The sequence below is a fragment of the Spea bombifrons genome, chromosome 12 (genome assembly GCF_027358695.1).
Source record: "Spea bombifrons isolate aSpeBom1 chromosome 12, aSpeBom1.2.pri, whole genome shotgun sequence".
NCBI classification, from domain to species: Eukaryota; Metazoa; Chordata; class Amphibia; order Anura; family Pelobatidae; genus Spea; species Spea bombifrons.
In genome coordinates, this window is record NC_071098.1 from 31855559 (window position 1) to 31875559 (window position 20001).

The 20001-nt window shown below is 41.4% G+C and overlaps 1 protein-coding gene across 1 annotated transcript; it reads right to left on the reverse strand.

Annotated features, from left to right (window-relative positions):
• Window positions 1-3093: 3093 nt before the first annotated feature.
• Window positions 3094-19145, reverse strand: FCGBP (Fc gamma binding protein). Its single transcript, XM_053451588.1, has 20 exons — window positions 19076-19145; window positions 16065-17291; window positions 15616-15956; window positions 14844-15414; window positions 13941-14539; window positions 12383-12950; window positions 11661-12256; window positions 10955-11534; window positions 10641-10840; window positions 10399-10540; window positions 9888-10216; window positions 9197-9770; window positions 8351-8949; window positions 7657-8224; window positions 6683-7278; window positions 5901-6471; window positions 5395-5594; window positions 4888-5256; window positions 4438-4724; window positions 3094-4025 (listed from the first exon to the last, which is right to left on the reverse strand). Exons 1-20 carry the CDS (start codon window positions 19125-19127, stop codon window positions 4016-4018), a joined length of 8979 nt encoding a protein of 2992 aa, XP_053307563.1. The 5' UTR covers window positions 19128-19145; the 3' UTR covers window positions 3094-4015.
• Window positions 19146-20001: the final 856 nt, after the last annotated feature.

The following is a 20001-nucleotide window of genomic DNA, read 5'->3' on the forward strand; positions in this document are numbered from 1 at the left end:
TATTACTTTGTCATTTATTCAAGAATCTATACAAAACCTAGACATGGCTTCATTCCATAGCTGTAAGCATGCCATCAAGCCTATAGGTGGCGATCTTGCATTTGCTAATTAACAACAGAGAAGACTTTGGCCGACATAAAACTTTTTAACCGCAGAGTAATTATTCACGCCTCGGTGACAGAGACAGGATTTTGTCACTCCACACTCCAAACCTCATGTTGTAAGCGTGGATTTCACGCTTCATTGAATTTTCCCTGAGGATAAGATTATTGCTGTTGGGATAATCACTAATTGCTACAAGCGCGTCTTTGATTTCATTGTAGATCCGACATTCAAACCACTTGTTTCGTAAGCTTTTAGTTATACAAAGTGCAGATCGTGTTCGGGTTAGAGCTTATAATACCGGTAGAACTGGTTTCTGCGGTCGATGACACATTTTATGAGCATTAAAAGCTTTGAATGTTATATCAGTATCTACAGTGATGTGTGAATGATCTAATAGTTAACGCTTCTGTTGTTCAATAAGAACTTGTAGAAATCAAAACACCATCGATTTCCTTGAACGGTTTCCCGTGTATGAAACATCGTCTACGTATCGCATATATTTTTTTTCAGTATTAACCTGTAGGAAATGATTGATGTTCTCCTACAATTACCCCGATAGTTTAGGTGTCATCTGAAAGTCGTGGAATGGGACTAGATAGAAAGACATTGAGATGATAAGAGGATATGGTGATGGATCTATTTAGTGGGTGCCTTTGGTTCTTGTTTCAGCTTCAACCCCCATAACACATTAAATCACTGCTTTCAGGGTTCCGTATGGTTCTCCAAGTCTAAAGAATGTTATATTAGCAATGATTCTCATGGAATTTTTGCGTCAAATCAAAATTTGTTTCATCTTTGCAAAACATTAATGATTATTCCTCATGGATGAATAAAATGGATATGGTTATACTGATCCAAAAGAAGTTGGGGTCTTTATTTGAGGCCATACTTCAGTTTCATCTTCAGAAGAGACCTGTGAAGTTCCAAACGCTTACAAAACTCAGCTCCATCTTGATAAAGATAACGTCTTAGCTCAATTAACTGTTCTAAGGAAAGGTTTAGGTTTGGTTTGTTTGCTTTTGTACTTAGTCTTTAGTTGGAATTACAGGACATCTGTGGTAAACCAAGGAGTTTAGTCCAAACCGTATATCCGTTCCTTGGGTTTCAGAAGACTGGCAAACACATATCTGGATAAAGAAGGTGGCCTCTAGAATTAAAAGATGCCACTTAGATCCGTTGTACCATCTCATTGATGATAGATCCACCGCAAGGACCTACTAATTTATAATATCAAACGTGTAGTATAATTATTCTTTTTTTACTATAAATTATTTCATTATTTAAGAAGAAGTTTAAGCAAGAAATGAATGAAATGAAGACAAAGTTCATACTATCTGGAATTACAGCCTCAAAAAAATGATGGGTGAATCTGTGCAAAAGACAAAAAAGGCTTCTTTAGACATCAAAAGTTTTCTGACAGTTGATGTTGCTGAATACAGAGCGTTGTTGCTATCTGACAGTGGGTGGCAAACAGTGGTGATTATGGTTAGTAGCTCACTGATTGGTGGAGGCCATCATCGTGATTCTGGCAGTTGATGGTAGACAGGCCTGAATTGGCCATCTGGCAGACTGGGCTATAGGGCACCAAGGTCCGAACTGGCCAGCTGCGGACCGGGCTATAGGGCGCCAAATTAAGTGATAATACCGCCGCTCTGGATACAAATGGACACACACTTTGAGAGTATAAAAACATAACGTGGGACCACGTGTATCCAGCTGTCATGTCATTTGATGGCCAAGGCTTTTTAGTCATCTTTCAGTCCTTGGGGTAAAAGTATATAGAATATCAACATTTCGGAGATGATTGTTTGAATGTTTCTGTTAGAATATTTGCAGAATGTAAATGCTGAAGGGTAACTTTAACCGGTCTAGCTGGTTTTAGCCATAATCACATGTGGAGTGAAAGTTGCAGCTGCCATACCCTAGTCTGTATTTTTTTTAAATATTCACCCTTTAATAGCCTACTGTGAAGATCCTATGCAGTGACTCACCAAATGTGTTACTCGAATGGCTCTAATACCGGCTGTCACAGAATCCTTGACTTGTCGTTACTCTTAATCGAGTCACCTGTGTTCAAGCAGGGATTATCAACCATAAGATACTGAAGTCAAAAGCTCCAAATCGGAGTCTGGGGTACGCTCACAGCAGAGTGGAATAGGAAGGAGTCAGACTGTGTCACCTGGAGAATCTGCCCCTTCACCCTGAGACTTGGGGGAGACCCTGATAGTTCCCACGTATGGGAACGTAAACCATTAGCATACATTCCTGCACTTATTTACCCATATTTGTCAAAAGCCTGTCTAAAAGAGGGATATACCAAGTCAGACTGATCATAATCGCAACGACAGACAGAAATCTATGGAGTAATATTAATTTTGAAGTCTGACAGATTTGACGGAGCCTCTGTGAGCTTTCGGGAGTTATTGGTGACCATCGTAATAAAGAGCTCAATCACTTAATCACATTTATATCTATACAAAAAACAAAAAACAAAATACTGTCTGCGCTTCTCACCCTAATAAAGTTGGCAACAAATATGTAAACATAATATAAATGAGAGGTTTTGGTTATATGAATTGGCCAAAGCATAATTAAGCTCACCCGCCACGTCAAGGCACACTCTCAATAGGGTGAGAACCGACTCTCACCTCCTACATAGTGGGCACACAAAGCAGTTTATACTGCTACCAAAACCTTATTAATGTGTTGGGGGAGGTGCAATTAAACCTCCTCCCTATTAACCCCTGGACAGCAAGCTGCAACCAGACTGATGAGGAGCCAACAACCTCAAATATGTGCAAACAGGGAAAAGAAAAAATGTCGGTGCGCTAAGCTAGTCACAGGCTCAAATAATACAAATGTGTAATATGAGGCCTACCAAACAGTGTGAGCATTTTTTGAGCTTAGGGCACCGACATTTTTTCTTTTCCCACATTTATATCTATGACCAAGAATATATATTTATATAAAATGAAAAACGACAATAGACCCATGCACATCATTTATTACATGAAATAGTCAGTGGCAGTTATACATTCAATTTTTTCTGTTTTCAGATTGATTTGACTTAAAAATGTTCCCTTAAATTTTGCGTTCCTAGTGAGAAGTTAGAGTTTAGAGCTGCATATTACAATGTTAGCCTAGGAGTGCCAAGAAAATACTTACTCGGACCTATCGTGTGATCATGTTATGGGATCGTGTAAACATTTTCTGGAATATTCTTTTTTTTTTTTTTGCCAGATTTTGTCTGGATTTTAATTTTCATTTTTTATGTAAAATTTTTCTATACCCGTTCCACACATCCAAAAAAAAAGTAAAAAACATGATTCACCAATATTCAACCATTTAATTCTGGTAGCCAAAAATGAACACTGGGAAGGTCAACACTCGGAAATTATAAAAAAGTGTAAAAACTACTCAATTTTGTTCATCTTCATTGCATTTTTGCAATGTGTATTTTTAAGTGTGTTAACATATGGAAAGGGGTATTAAAATATCTAATTTTATTACAAAATGCCTTTATACTATGAGTAAAAAATTCTACTGGTCAAAACCAGACATACGGTTGTATAGAAATGTATTGCTTGATGTGTAATAAGGAGGATGGGGTATTAAGGAGGATGGGGTATTAAGGAGGATGGGGTATTAAGGGGAATGGGGTATGAAGGTTCAATAACAGAATAACTTTCTGAGAAACGGTCAGTGACAAAGTATCTTGGGATATATTTTTCTAACAATGACATTAATGTAGAAGTGCTCCATCATCTTTAGTGGATGAGACGGTGTAAAGAAGTTGAGATTCGTTATGGGCAGTCTTCCATGAAGAGTACGTTGGGTATTTGTATGTTGTGATTTTCAGGGAAAGTTAGTTCAAGTGGCAGATACTTCATCTTTTTGGTAAATTACCTTTTCAGGCATCACTGCAATAGATACAAGACAGAAAACATTGTAGTAATGGGGTAAGAAACAGATTGGAGCTCCTACAATGAACATGATAATCCTTGTTATTGTTAGGTTGAAGTATTGGATAATTAGTTAACATTATCTCCAATGTGCCTAAATGTATTGTTCAAACTTCACTTGGTTGGCCAAGGAGGCTAATTGGGCCCACTTGAACCTCTAAGAGCGAAATCGAATTGAGAATAAATGACTCCTTGGTGGCCTGTAGTTTGGTTTCTCAGAACCAACTCTAAAACTATGCTTGGTCAATAAGGAACATCTCTATGAAGTATCTCTGTGTCTTCACCATGTATGAATTAAAAATCAAACTATCTAACTGGGCAGAAAATATTAATACTTCGGTATAGTAGTCATACAATTAGAGCCACTTACCAGCCGTAAAAATCCCAAGCTCTCCAAGATGCTATGACCTGCAGAATGTTGGAAGCTTGCTTTCCTCCTGGAGTCAGAAGGTCATCGGTCTCATCTCCGTTGAAGTTTCCACATGCCCCGCATAGAGCCTTGGACAAGCCCTCGGATGCACGCAGTACTAATACTCCTTTATTGCTCAACTCTATCTTCAAGGAAGATCCGATCTGAATCAACACGGCGTCTTCCCTCGTGCTTGCAGTTAAATAGTCTGATACCTCGGCTGGTAAGCTTATGGAACGGCCATTGAACTAGATGGAAGAAAAACATATAAAAAAGAAACAAAAAAATTCATATTCAATTAAATAAGTTTTAGTTAAATATTAAGAATTGTTGAGTAACTTTGGTCTTTGTGGATTTCATTCCCATAGATCTGCAGCTATATTAGTAAATTATGCAGATTGATCGGCTTACCCAAGCCTCCTTATCTTTGGACACGGTCACAAAGGCATTACGAAGGAAGATGTGAAGCCTAGACACCGATGATACGGTTCCACATTTCTGAATGTCGGCTACGATTCTGAACCATGAATCCGAGTCAGCGTTACACAGAGACGCTACTTCGAATGGTCCATTTCCAACAGGTCCGCCCGAAAGGCCATCGAAAGTCACAAACTTCTGGGGACTTAGCTGGCATTCTCCTTCCGCCTTGTAACAGCCTCGAACGCCATTAACAACGCCGCACTGCTCCTTGGCACCACATGATACGGCCTTGCAGATCACACCTCCAGCTTGACACTTACATTGTAGGCTACAATCGACACTAACAAAAGATTCACCATCCTGTTGGAATTAAAAAAAGTTAATAAACCAATCTGCACACAAAAAATAAAATTGCCTTTTACGTTTTCAGGTCTATTTTAGTCAAATGAAAACATTACAAATAACGTATAAAAAATATTGAATAAAGAAAAATCTTACACTCAGGTATCTTCCGTTGAATGTGCAACCACACTTTTCCATGGGAACACATTTGTCGCCATCAAACACAAAGCCTGTGTCACACTCGCAACCCTCGAAGCATCGATCCGTGCATTTCGTTGGTGAGCTGATTCCAGAACAAGTGTTTCCACAAGTATTAGTACAAAGTTCATAATGGCTGTTGGCTGGACACGAGAGAGCTGGGGGGAAAAAAGAAATTGTGTTTACCTTTTGTAAGGAACTCACGCTTGGCCAAGTAACTCATTGTTGGGAGACTTTGTAGCGTTCCCTAGGTTTATGACGGTAGCTAGTGTTCTAAGGTGTCTAGATCAATCCTGTGCTCATCGGTGGGCTTTTTAAGTAGCGTTGTTGCTGAATATTAGTGACAATTGTGTTGGCCATTGTTCCTTGAGGATTATCTGGAAGTGAGTGCACTGAGTGTGCCATATATTGCCATAGTGTGCACTCACTAGATCTGTTAGCGTCATTTCATGTGTGGTACTTACGACAGAATGTAGGTGATCTCCAGGCGGCAATGGTGACTCCAGCAGTATGGCAGACAGCTGCATAAGCTTGTAAGCTCTTACATACGATGTCATCTTTTCCATCAACAGCACACGCATCGTAAATACAATTGTTAAAGTATTCAACTGGACTGATCTTTGAGTGGCAGGCTTTAAATGGTCCAGCTGGGTTAGTGATCATGCCACATGACGTTGGTTTCTTGTACGGCTCCAGTTTGGCAGGAACGCACACAGGGCATTGATCACCGCAACCATCGCTGCACTTCGCCCCTTTAATGCTGACTTTCCAAGATGCCCCAAACTCATTCACATTCTTAACGACTCGTTTGTCAGGAAGCTGGAACTCATCATTCTTATCCCCGTTAAAGTTGCCGCAAAGGCCACCCACTTTGCCACGATATGTGCTGGGAATGTTGATCATTACATAGTAGACTGTGTCATAAAGAACCTTCATTCCGAAGTCGGTCTGCAAGACAACATTGTTTCCTTCTTGGTTTATGGCGATGTCGCCGTCTTCAAGGAGCAATGGCAATTTGTATATCTCCCCATCAACCTGTGAGAGAAGATGAATAAAAACAGGTTTGCTTACTAACTTATACTTCCTTGCATTGGATTATTTCCTTCTAATATCTATATGTCTCTAGAGGTGGTGTCAAGAATGGTTGATCAGAACTTTTGTTTTGAAATCGCGTCAGTTGACCTTATTTGTGTTTATTGAGCTGATAAAAATAATCCATATAAAAAAGGATTGGTAATGCACTTACCCTCACTTTCCACTTCATCCCCCGTTCAATGGCTATGGTGTAACCGTACACAGAAACAACCACCAGCCTAGTGACGGCCACTCTGCCATCACCATAGCTCTCGTTCTCCACTACCACAGAGAATTTCACGAGCCGAGGGTCATCTTCCACCACCTTTGCAAAAGTGTAGGTGCATGTTCCTTGGAAGTCAAAGTTGAGGCCATCAAAAGAAGTATAGTGAGGATCTCCCGCTGCCACGCATTTACCACAACCCTTTGGATGGCAGCCACGGACACCGTTGACAACTTTACATTCTTCTTCTGGTCCACATGCTTCAGCTTGGCATTTCACGACGCCGTTCTCCAAACACTGGCATTTCTCGTTGCATTGGTTTTTCGGGAAGAAAACTTCATTTTTCTGATAATACTTTTCTTGGTAGATACAGCCGCACTGTGATAAGGGAACACATTTATGCCCACTCAGGATATATCCATTATCACAGTAACAGCCTTCTTTGCAGGTTGCCTCACAGCCAGCAGGTGAGGAGAGGCCGTGACAGGTAACGGGGCAGCTGTCTCCGCACAGCTCATAGTGACTGTTAGCATGGCAGGTTAGAGCTATCGGGAGAGATAATAATATGTCAGATGATTCAAAATAGTCATAACATAGAACATTCATTAAATGCTTTTCAACTTTAGTGTTGTGAATTATTGTGTTATTAGTATTAATAATTATTTATTATTATCTTTCATTTATCTACATCCCACAGTTTGCGAAACACTTCTTACAATACATATTTTTGAAGAACGTAACAAACAGAGAACTGACAGAATAAGACAACCTGATACAATGGGTAAAGAGGGCCCAGCTCTCAAGCTTACAAACTAGAAGGATATATGGCTTCCCTTCATATCCATCAATGTCAAACTATTGACCCCTGTAGAATACATCCATGTGAAGTTGGGGCAAATCTTGTCTGAATAAATATAACTTACGGCAGAAGGAAGCTGATCTCCATTCTTGAAGTTTCACTCCGGCACCTTGGCAGGCCAACACATAGCGGCTGATAGCGCTGCAGAATGATGATGGATGGCCTTTGTATTGGCATGCGTCAAAAATGCAGTCACTGAAGTATGGTGTTGGGTCAACGACCGAAAGACATTGACTTAATGGACCGTTGGGCTTGGTGATGATTCCACAGTACTTCTCACTCTTGTACTCCTGTTTCTGGGCCTCTGTGCATTGTGGGCATTTGCCAGTGCATTCTGGGGTACATCCAGGGGCATCACCCACCTTCCAGCTGTTGCCAAACTGCACGACATTGGTTGTAACCTTTCCGTCCTTCATGGTTAAATCGTCCTTTGGATTTTTATTATAATTGCCACACAAACCAGCCACAGCATTGGAATACGTGCTCGGTAGAGTGACTGTTACATGGCTGCTCCAGTCATAGGTCACAGTCATATCAAAGTCTGTCTTTATGACACCTTGATAACCACTGATGTAAACCATAACTTTGTTGGCTTGGTAATAGAATGGCAACGCACTGGTGACCCCATCGATCTAAAGGATAGAAGGAAAATTAATGACTATCTAGCCATCAATACATTCTTAACACTTGTCTATACTCATAAAATTATATGTTACATGATTCAATTATCCAGGATTGTTTTTTTCAAATATACCTACCAAAATACGACGTGGATAATCCATATTGAGGGTCAAAGTCAGTCCATAGACCTCCACAGTGACCACCTTGGTATAGGACACAGCTTTGTCCCCTCGGTTATTATTTTCTACTTTGACGGTGAACTGTGTGAGAGATGGGTCTTTAGAGGTAACTCCAACAAACTGGTATATACAGGTTCCCATAAAGTCATATCGTTGCCCATCAAAGGTTGTGTAGTGTGGGTCACCAGAAGCAGAACAGGTAGAGAAGCTAAAAGGGTGGCACCCACGGACACCATCGACCACCATGCACTTCTCGCTTGATTTGCAGCTGGTTTCCTTACACACCACCATGCCCAAGGTTGGGTCGCATTTGCAGAGGACACGGCAGTTGTCATCAGACCAGAATTCCTGGTTGGGTTGGTAATATGCACCGTTATAGTTGCAACCACAGCTTGAAACTGAGACACACTTATCAGCACTGAGAACAAATCCATTGTTGCACTGACAAGTCTCCACGCAGTCTTCTGTACATCGATCTGGGGCAGTTCGATCAGTGCAACTGGCTGGGCAAGCATTTCCACAGAACTCATAATGACTGTTTGCTGGACATGGTAGAACTGTAAATAAAATTAGAGCGATTAATTAATCCTTCTATCTAGGAATATATGGATAGTGATTAAGAAAAAATGTTCTACTGAGTTTCTGGCTAGATAGGCCCCATTGGTTTAGATTAATCCAGAGTTTAGTTTATTCCAGAGCTCAGGGATACCATCATTCGAAAATTTTAATCTTCAGAGAAAATGCTTAGCAGATAGAAAGAAAGAAAGATAGATAAACAGATAGATGATAGATAGATAGACGTACCACAACCAGAAGGTGTCCTCCAGTCATAAATCTTAACTCCTTGCTTCCGGCAAGTTTTGGCATAAGCATCAAGAGCCTGGCAGAGGAATTGTTTGGCCCCACCATTAATACACACATCATATATACAGCTGTCAAAGAAGGTATCTGGATTGACTTTAGCATGACATTCCCTGAAGGGTCCATCCACAGCTTTGCTAATGAGACCACAGAACTCGTTACTTCCATACAGGTTCTTTTTACTCTCATCACAAGTAGGGCAGACTCCATGACAGACGTCAAAGCAGAAGGGATCTCTGTCATTGACTTTCCAGCTCTTGGCCCAGTCTATGATGGATGCGACGGGTTTGTTATCTACTCCAATCCACTCATCTTTGACATTTTGGTTGAAGTTTCCACAGAGACCACCAACAGCACCATAATAGCTACTGGTCAAGGTGATCACAACATGCCAATTATATTCATATGTTACTTGAAGGCCAAAATCTGTATGCACCACCGCGTTGGGACCACTCATGCTTATAGAGATCTTTCCATCTAACAATGTCACTGGTAAGTTGGTTATGACATCATTAACCTGCAAAAAAATAGTAAATGAGTTTATTCAATGTTTTAGGTTTTCTCCAATTTCTTTGGTTAAAAAAAAACAATCTTCACCAAAAAGTGAATATATATCTAGATTTCGTGAACTTACCCTAACTCTTCCAGATTCACCCTTCAGGATTGAAACCTTGTAGCCGTATACGTAGATACTGACAGTTCTAACATAAGACACAACTTGGTTTCCTCTGTTATCATTCTTCTCTTCCACTGTAAACGGCACCAAGCCGGCATCGTTCCCAATATATTTGGACAGAATGTAGGTACAAGTGCCCTGGAAGTCGTAGTTATAACCATCAAAGGTGTGATAATGGGGGTCACCCCAGGCCCAGCAGGTGCCGGTATAATCAGGGACACAAACTGCGTTTCCATTTTGAACTTTGCAGGTCTCCTTAGTTCTACATTTAACGGATTTGCATGGATCTGAAACAAAAGGAATGATCATTCACATATTTAACTTTTATTCTACGACTTACGGTATTATAAGACAGCTTTAACATACCATTTCCCATCTGAGTTCTACATCAAGGATTGTTTCCCATTATCATATCCATTCCATCAAATTCCCAGTACACCTCATCCTGTATATCTATTTTTTTTCCTACCTATGTTGATGCATTTGACGATCCCATCTTTTATCTGACATCTTTCATCAGCGGCACATCCAGTTTGCTGGCAAACAAGACCACCAGCTGGGGTACACTGGCAGACCTCCTTGCAGTCATCAGATAAGACTTCCTCATTTGGCTGCCAAAGACAGAAAAGACAAATTAGTACACTTAAACCTAATAAATATACGGAAAATAACACACCCATGGGTTGCAAACACGTTGGCGATGTTCCATACCTGGTAGTATTTCCCATTTTCAAAGCAGCCGCACTTGTCCATTGAAACGCAACCCTGTCCGTCGAAGAAAAATCCATCATCGCACTCACAGCCCTCAGAGCAACTGGTGGGACACTTGTCGGGGTCAGTGATTCCAGCACAGCCCGTGGAACAGACATCGGCACAGACCTTATATTGGCTGTTGGCGGGGCATTTAAGAGCTAACATGGATGAAAAAAATGAAAAAAAACAATATCAAGATATATATATATATATTGTCCATCTTTTATGGATACATGGTGAAGTTTCGCATTAAAGTGAAGAATGAGACTCACGGCAGAAAGCTTCTGTTCTCCATGGTTGGATCGTCACACCGGCTGCGTGGCAGGCGGCCACGTAGCTCTGAATGCTTTGGCAGAGAATAGCAGCATTCCCTTCACTAGCGCATACGTCAAAGATGCAGCTGTTGAAATAAGGATCGGGGTTTACGACAGCATAACAAGCGCTCAATGGACCACCGCTCTTCTTCAGGAAGCCACAATAGTTCTCTGTCTTGAATATTTCTTTTCGTCTGTCATCGCAAGATGGGCATGGATTGCCAGGACCTCCACAACCATCATTACAACTGACACCAGGGATCTTGACTTTCCAGGCAGCTCCAAAAGTGGTGGCATCAGGAGCTAACTTCTTGTCGGGAAGTTGGAACTCATCTTTTCTATCGCCATTGTAATTACCGCACAGACCTCCAAGCTGGCCCTTGTAGTTTCCTGGCACCGTGACTATTACATGATAAACCAGATCATAGCTGACCTTAACACCAAAGTCTGTGTCGATGTTGACTCTCAGGCCATGTTGATAGGCTCTGATCTTTCCATCTTCCAAGATTAAAGGGAGGTTATGGAGGACTCTATTGACCTACACAAAAGAGCATAGTACCATAAATATGTTTAATGTGACTTAATAATCAATATCTTTGAAACCCTCTACAAACAAATTACAATAATCAGTATAATTGGATTTAGTGTATATTTAAAATCTTACCAGGATTCGACCACGGTTGTTGTACTGAAGGACGAGGTTATAGCCATAGGCTTCAAGAGCAACCAATTTGGTAACTGACACTTGTCCATTGCCATACTTTTCATTTTCCACACTGATCTCAAAAGGTTCTAAATTAAGGTTGGATGTGACAGTTTTGGACAGAGTGTAGGTGCAGGTGCCTTGGAAGTCAAAGGCAAGGCCATCAAAAGATAAATAATGAGGATCTCCAGCTGCAGAACATTGGGCAGAACCAACAGGTTGGCACTTCTGGACTCCATCAACCACCTTGCACTCCTCATTGGGACCACAAGAGAAAGCTTTGCACTCTACAGCCCCACTGGGGGTACAGACACACTGTTGACTGCACAGCCCACTGGGGTAAAAGATTTCACCAGACTTATAGTATTTGTCCTTGTAGTTGCACCCACACTGTGCAAGGGGGACACAATCACCACCGCTGAGGATAAAACCATCATCACAGACACAACCCTCTGAGCATACAGGGTTACATCCCAATGGGGGGGCAAGTGTGAGGCAGGTTGGAGCGCACCCTGTTGCACAAACGTCATAGTGACTGTTTTTACCGCAGACAGGACCTGTTGAAAATAAGAAAAACGATGTTAGGTATCAATTACCGGTTTGTTCCATTTTATGCTATTTGGGCTATTGGTTTTTTTTTAGCTTTTGTTTAGATGTACAGTACTATATAAACAGTTACTCACTGCAGAACTTGGCAGATCTCCATGGGTATACGGTAGCCCCAGCTTGTTGGCAAGCAGTCGCGTAACTGGCTATGATCTTGCAAAGAACATCTGGGCGTCCCTCATAGAAGCAAGCATCATAAACGCAGCTCTTGAAGTGGCCTTGAGGGTCTACTTTGGCATGACACTCACGGAAAGGCCCGCTCTTGTCTACAATGATGCCGCATCCTTCCTTGTTATTAATGTGTCGTAATTCCAGCTCTGCCAGTTTGGTGCAGTCTCCCTTATCTTCCTCATAGCATCCGGGGACATTTTGCACCTTCCAGCTATTACCGAAAATCACCGGCTTTGTAGTAACTTGATTGTTCTTCATTGTAAATTCGTTGTCTGTTTTGCCATCAAAATTGCCACAAAGACCACACAGTGCTCCGGCATAAGTGCTAGGCACGGTGACCGAGATGTAGCTTTCCCAGTTAAAAGTCACTCTCAACCCAAAGCTTGTTTGAACAATTGCGTGGAAGCCCTGCTTGTAGATGGACAGTTTGCCATTGTCAACCACATAAGGGAGATTAGTCAAAATGCCGTTCAGCTGTGAAGGGGGGAAAAATAAAATTGTTAAGTCGAGAGCTGTGACCACATTTTTTAAGAGAAGATACCATAGAAAGGGCTACGCATTATCGATATCACTATTTTCTTGCCACGCAGGGTAGTAGGTAAAGATTATACTTAGTAAAAAGAGGGTTTTGGCAGGAAAGAAACCCTGGAGTCATAGGCGTAAGGGGAACATGACCCTGCCAGCACTACAGGACGGTGCACATGGTATTAGGGCAGGAAAGGGTTAACTCAGCAAGGGTTAGCACGAGGTGAGAATGCACAGGGAACGAGGGGGAAGTCACAAGGAACGTGACTGTAGGGGGAAGGGGACAGGGCTATAAAGCCCCTCTAAGCACACGTGCAAGGGGCAATTACTGAACACCACAGGAGCAGTTTCCCGCCCGCCCTCCCCCTTTTTTGTCTTTTGGCTTTGTGTTTTTGTGTTGGCTTTGTGTGTTCTTTCTTTCCCCCTTTCCCTCTTTCTTTTTGCAGGATCCGTTTTCTTTGCTGTGGCGGAGGAGTTCCCTGGAGAAGTTTGAATGATAATGGGAGTGGGAGTTGATGGTTTTGGTTAGAGGTTCGAGTTAATGCCCTCCCTGTACAGGATTAACCAAAGCGTTAAGGTGGAGCTCCCCTATCCGACCCGCGGTCGCTTGGGCGATTGTGGCATCCGGCGGAAGGGGTAGTGTGAAGCCATTGTTTTGTGTTTAGGTTGGGAACCCTCAGCTGGTTGTACACAGGTGTACAGAAGACTGTATAGTATTTATACAGAAGTTATTATTAAAGTGTTTTTACAATAATTTATAAGATATTAAATAAAGTTATGTCGAGACATTTGTTAAATAAATGTCTCGGCCTTTTCTAAATCCAATCCTGCTGGTGTCTGTCTCTTATTTCGGGTTTGAGAAATGGGGAACCTCCTGGGTATGGGCAGTGCAAGGGTCAAGAGAAGGATAGATCTTTTCCAGGTGGACCGAAGGCTTACCAAGATCCTGTCCTTGTAACGTCTGTCGATGACGATGTCAAAATCGCAAACTTTCACCTGGACGGCAGAGGTATAAGACACCACTTTGCTGCCTCTGTTCTCATTCTGGACATTGACCTGGAAGTCTATCAGGTCTTCAGACTTCTTGCAGACTCCTGCAAACTGATAGATGCACGTTCCCTGGAAATCATATCTCACCCCATCGAAGGTCACATAATGGGGGTCTCCAGATGCTGAGCAGGTGCCGTAGGTCAACGGGTAGCAGTTTTGAATGCCATTGACCACAGCACACCTTTCGGAGGACTTACACCGCGTGGCCTTACACTCGACTTTCCTGGTGCTTGGATTACAAACACATTGCTGCTCACATTTGTTGTCTCCCCAGAACTTTTCATTGGCGGCATACAATTTGCCCTGGTAAATACAGCCGCACTTGGCCTCAGGGACACATTTACCTTCGTCCAACACAAAGCCATCTTTACACTCACACGTTTCCACACAAGTGTTGGAGCAAATCTTTGGTGTAGCTTCATCGTTACACGTTTTGGGGCAAGACCTGCCACACAACTTATACTGACTGTTATCGGGACACTGCATCGCTGCGGAAAAAAAGGAGCTCGATTTAGCTTTTTTATAATACATGGTTACTTTTGACAAGAAATATTTGGTAAAATATCTTCCAATTCTTCTCTAACTATTCTGCGTTACGGTTATGTAAATCATTTATGCTCCATAAAGACTACATTCATAAATAGGATATGGGTGTCCGCCATCTTTAATCAAATGGACTGGGGCAGTGTGTGAAAATCATTTATCTGCAATCTGAATAGTTGAATTCTAGTAGAGAATTATTAACCGCTAACTAAGCAAATTAAAAAAAAAAACATTACAATGTGGACTTACGGCACCCAGATGGTTGTCTCCATTCACCAATTTGAACATTGTTTCTCTGGCAAGCTTCTGCATAGGTCTTTATACTCTGGCATAGGATCTGTTTGGAGCCCCCATTCATGCACAAGTCGTAAACGCAATCATCCAGGTAGGTTTTGGGGTTAACGACTGCATGGCATTGACGGAAGGGACCATCTGCCTTGGAAATGAGTCCACAATTGCCTTCAGCCTCGTATTTTTTTTGAGTTTCCAAAGGACAGGTTTTGCATTCTCCATTGCAATTATGCCAACAGAACCTGTCTCCGTCCTCAACTTTCCAGCTCTTGCCAAAGTCAACCAAATTGGGAGCTTGGGTGCCTCCAGGTGTTACCAGGTCATCTCCTGCGTTTCCGTTGAAGTTACCACACATTCCGCACACGCTTCCAAAATAGCTGCTGGAGAGATATACTTTTAGGATGGAATTCCAATCGTAGTAGACTTTCAATGTGAAATCAGTTTCAATGATGACAAAGGCTCCAGAATGATATAATCGGACCTGGCCATTGTTCAGATTTATGGGAAGGCGCTGGCGTTGGTTATTTACCTAGAAGGAAAGGACAGCCACAGGTCAAATAATTGTGACAGACATATGTTCCAACAAAATATATAAAGAGAAATTCTGGAGCTGGGTAGTCAATGGTAGTTTTACGGAACTCAGGTTGGTTGATATAGTTTCCAGTTATGTCTCTGCGAATCATTAGAACGTCTTAATTAATAAGGAAACGGAATTGATACATTAACTTACCCTCACAAATCCATATTCGTATCTCACTAAGGATATGGTAAAATCATACACCTCTACTGTGACATAGCTGATGTAGGAGACCCTAGTTGATCCTCGGTTCTCATTTTTGGCCTCGATGTTGAAAGCCGTGAGACCACTATCGCTGCCACAGTTCTTGGCGATGGTATAGGTGCATGTGCCTTGGAAGTCATAGAAACGGCCATCGAAGGTGCGGTAATGAGGGTCACCAACTGCGTGGCAGTAAGCCTCAAACTCTGGTACGCATTTGGGTTTACCATTTTCCATCGTGCATTTTTCTTTTGCTCTGCATTTTACTGTGCTGCAGGAAGGTACTGGGACAGCTGAAGAGGAGAGACAACGTTACATACAATTAAAGAGAGAATTTCACGTCACTCATCATATAAACATTAATACTAGGGATGGCCCGGGACAGTTTTTTTCACACTTACCATTGATGCAAGTAGCTGCGGTTCCATAACTATTTAGTTTAGTGAGACCATATGATAACAGCAAAAACGGCGAGGGGTTCTCCACAAGCTGGAAACTGAATCCCTTGGTCAGTCTTGTGGTTGACCATGAGTACTCAGTACCAGGAATATCATTCCATGATAAGTCTCCGGCTGGATTTTTGTTGATGGTCACTTTAGAAATGTCTGCACTTCTCACAAGCAGTGTGCCGTAATTTTCAAACTCTTGGTGGCCATAAATGTAGTAGGAGGAGCAATAGCTGTTCATGGGTGGGATATTCATCAGAAGAGGGTCAAACTGGGTAAAAAAACGGTCTTGCCAGCCTGTCAGATAGTACGTTACTTGGATTCCAGCGCTGGCTTGGATGAAAATTGGTGTTCTTACTGGGATATCTAGCTTTAGCACTTGTCCTGCATTTAGGTTCTGAGAATTTGTTTTTGCATTTACTTGATAATCAATCTTTGTGGCCTGAGAAGCCACCACAAAGACAATGTCGGGCCTTGTCTGAAGAGAAACTGGGGGCACAAAAAAAGTGGTACCCCAGCTAGAAACTGGCAAGAGCTGTTCATATACATGGTTGCACTTGGTGTTCTGCCATGTACACGTGTGGCCACTCAGAACAGCCACGGGTTTCTGAGATACTATTCTGCTCCCTGAAAGATCGTCTTGGCTAAGAAGTTGAAGAACATTATAAGCTTCTAGCAGTACGGTCAGCTTGCTTCCTGCTCGGTAGACACTGCCTTGATATCTTACAGTTCCTGTGAGGAAGATATCAACGTTGGTAGGTTCTTCTGTACTAATGACGGAGAACTCCTTGAATCCATCATCAGGACCACCCAAAGGAGTCACCGCATAATACTCTGTGCCCAAGTCTTGGACAGGAAACACAAGACTGACATCGGCACTTTGTAACTTGTAATTTAGGGACAGCACTGAGATGTCCTTGTCTGCTTGGATGACAACGACATTGCAGGTCTTACTCTCTCCTGGCAGCTCTGCACTTGGAGGGATCTGGACCGAAATGGTGGACCGTTCATCTACGTTCAAGACTTTTTTAAAGCTAGACTTGTTCAACCATACTGTGACAGTGGTGGATGGTGAGTACCCAGTGATGAAAACTTGGAAGTTCGCTTGGCTGTAGGTCAGCTTGTAGTTCTGCATAAAGGCTGTAACAAAGTTCTTGCCCAGTGGGCCTGCCCTACAGACCCCTGAAATAAAAGAAACCAAAACAAAAAAACAACAATTTAAAAAAAAGCCAAGCACCATTCCTATCTTAAGATTCTGCGGACTGTATTCATTAATTTGTAAAGGAAATATTTTAAATCAAAAAAAATGAAAAACTTGACTTTTCAGAAGACAGGCTAGACCAAATATTTAAGAAGCTCAGAGGAACCTGAAGATGAACCTGAATGATATTCCAGTTCAATTAGTTCTTCAAGCCTGACCACCTACCCATGTTTTTCTTTTCTCAATAAACCACCGATTTTACACTTAAATTAACTCAAATGTACATTCAAAATGTTCGTTACAGAACTTTATCACAGGAGCTTAAACTCCCCCTGTTCCAGGATTGCATTTCAAAATCATTATATTTGCCTTTTTCCTTTTATTAATCCAGATCTTATTGTTTGTTTAATGTTTTATGCAGTGAAATTTTATCGAGTTGTATTTAAAAGGGATTTTTTTTTATTACGAAAGCCATACTATAAACGCAGCCAAGGTAACTCATCATAATGTGCGAGATTGACCTCGTCATACTTTTTGTACAAAAAAACCCCACATACATTGTTTGCCTTTTTTCACATTTTTATGTTTGTTCAAAGTGTACAAAGACGCATGCCCGTGCCGCAATGTCCTTACGGGTTATCAGCCCCTCTCCGTAGAATAAGATTAGAAACAACTGCGGGCATGATAACATTGACATGTTCGAACTCTGCCCCCAAAGGTGTGTTTGTGTGATCAAGGTGGCGTTTAAAGATGGACAAGAACTTGTTGTTGAACTTCTGCATATTTTCAGAGACAACAATAAAGCCTTCTGAGAAAACGAATCTGTGTTGATTCTGTTTTATAGAAGAAAACACTCAACAAACAAATGGAGATTATAAAACTTTGATTGTTGAGCTGTGATCATGTCATTCCATTTATTACAGGTACGAAGGTACTAGGAGAAGGGTTGGGGTAAGGTTGGTGGGCTGGGCATTATTTGGGTTGGAGATGCCTCGAGTCCAACTTCTCTCCCACTCGTTGGGGAGAACGGCTCTAGTATCAGCTTTTCCCAAAGGATGACCAAAAGACTTATGGAACATCTTGTAGTTAAGAGTATTAAAAAGGCTAAAAAAAGAAGATCCTGAGGTTTTGTTCTGGGTGACATGATGTTGGAGTTGAGGGCGTACGTGGGAGATATGACAGTCACCATGAAGAAGTAGGATACAGTTTCCTGACAACAATATATGAGTATCATGGAGTCAACATTTTATCTCTCCTGTTTCTTTTTCTCTATCACTTTCCCTCTATATATCTCTCTATCTTTTACTCCATCTCTCTCTTTCTCACACTTGCTCTTCCTTTCTCTTTCTCACTCTCCCTATCTTTATCTCTGTCTGTCTGTCTATCTATCTATCTATCTATCTATCTATCTATCTATCTATCTATCTATCTATCTATCTCCTTGCCCTTCTCTCCCTCTCTCTCTCTCCCTCTCCCTCTCTCCCTCTCCCTCTCCCTCTCTCTCTCTCTCTCTCTCTCTCTCTCCCTCTCCCTCTCTCTCTATCTCTCACTCACTCTCTCCCATAGTTTGAATGTGGATATTTTTCATATTCTAGTGAGGAAATGTTAAATACTTTCCAATTCAACAGTTATGTTCATGATGGAGTTGAAGAGGGCCTGCGATGAGATGTTGTTTTTACTTTACATTATTTATTTCATTTTACACAATCGTACAATATTTTATTTTGCATTGGAATTGTGTAAACCATTTTCCTATATTACTCACCACACAGTAAGACGAGGGAGGCCCACAGTTGCAGGAACGTTACCCTTCCCATGGCTAGAAAAAAATGGGAGGAAAATTGCGATTACACAGGTGGTTACAATGAAGAATCGTCGGTTCTTAAATCATTTGTTTTCCTGGACAATGACCATTTTTGCATGGTTTAACCCAAAAGGATAAAAACGATGAGTCCATTAACAACGAACCCCGAAGTTGACATTAAAACCGGTGCCTTAAGTCTCCTATATAGATTCTTTAACGATCCCTGGTATAAGATGTTATGTTTAACATAGTGCTCCATAGGCGTTGAGGTTTATGGTAAATAAATCAGGATACTAAAACTGTAAAATCTGTAAATTATTGGTGTAATGGCAACAGAAAGGTCTACAAAAGATGAATCACTGACACCAGTAAAAGACAAATATATGTAAAGCCTGGTGGACTAAAAGGTGTCATGACCTGTTATTTAACTCACTTTCAATAATTCATCCATCGAGTCCCTGCATGGTGTGGGAACGCCACAGCAAGATGGTAACCAGCACCATATTGGAAAATGATTACCTTAACGAGGGCGAAGCCAGTCATAAGGCACCTGATTAATTATTACAAAACCATTTACATTTGGGTTTTTAATGGAGATGATGAGGTCATTAATCAACTCAAGTCAAGACTCAACTATGTTCTCCGGTTTGTTAATGTGCTGGTTTCTCCAATATTGATTTTGGCCAAGACCAATGAAAAAATAACTATTATTATCACTTTTAGCGGCAGATTCTATTTTACTTATAGTGCTCCAGCAGGTTCCGTAGCACTATGTGGGGCGAAATCAAAACTGACAATAACAATAAAAGTAACATTAGAGAAAATTATCAAAAACGTTAAAGTTAGACATTTTGACCCCGCTATTGTGATGAGTATCCCAATAATTT

What these genes read in the sequence shown, in the direction of transcription:
- FCGBP (XM_053451588.1), bottom strand. Translation starts at nt 19,127, where the DNA reads ATGGGAAGGGTAACGTTCCTGCAACTGTGGGCCTCCCTCGTCTTACTG. An exon ending in CTCCCTCGTCTTACTGTGTG is followed by an intron (nt 17,292 to 19,075) that starts GTGAGTAATATA and finishes CTTTTATTTCAG; the next exon opens with GGGTCTGTAGGGCAGGCCCA. An exon ending in ATTATCCACGTCGTATTTTG is followed by an intron (nt 8,225 to 8,350) that starts GTAGGTATATTT and finishes TCTATCCTTTAG; the next exon opens with ATCGATGGGGTCACCAGTGC.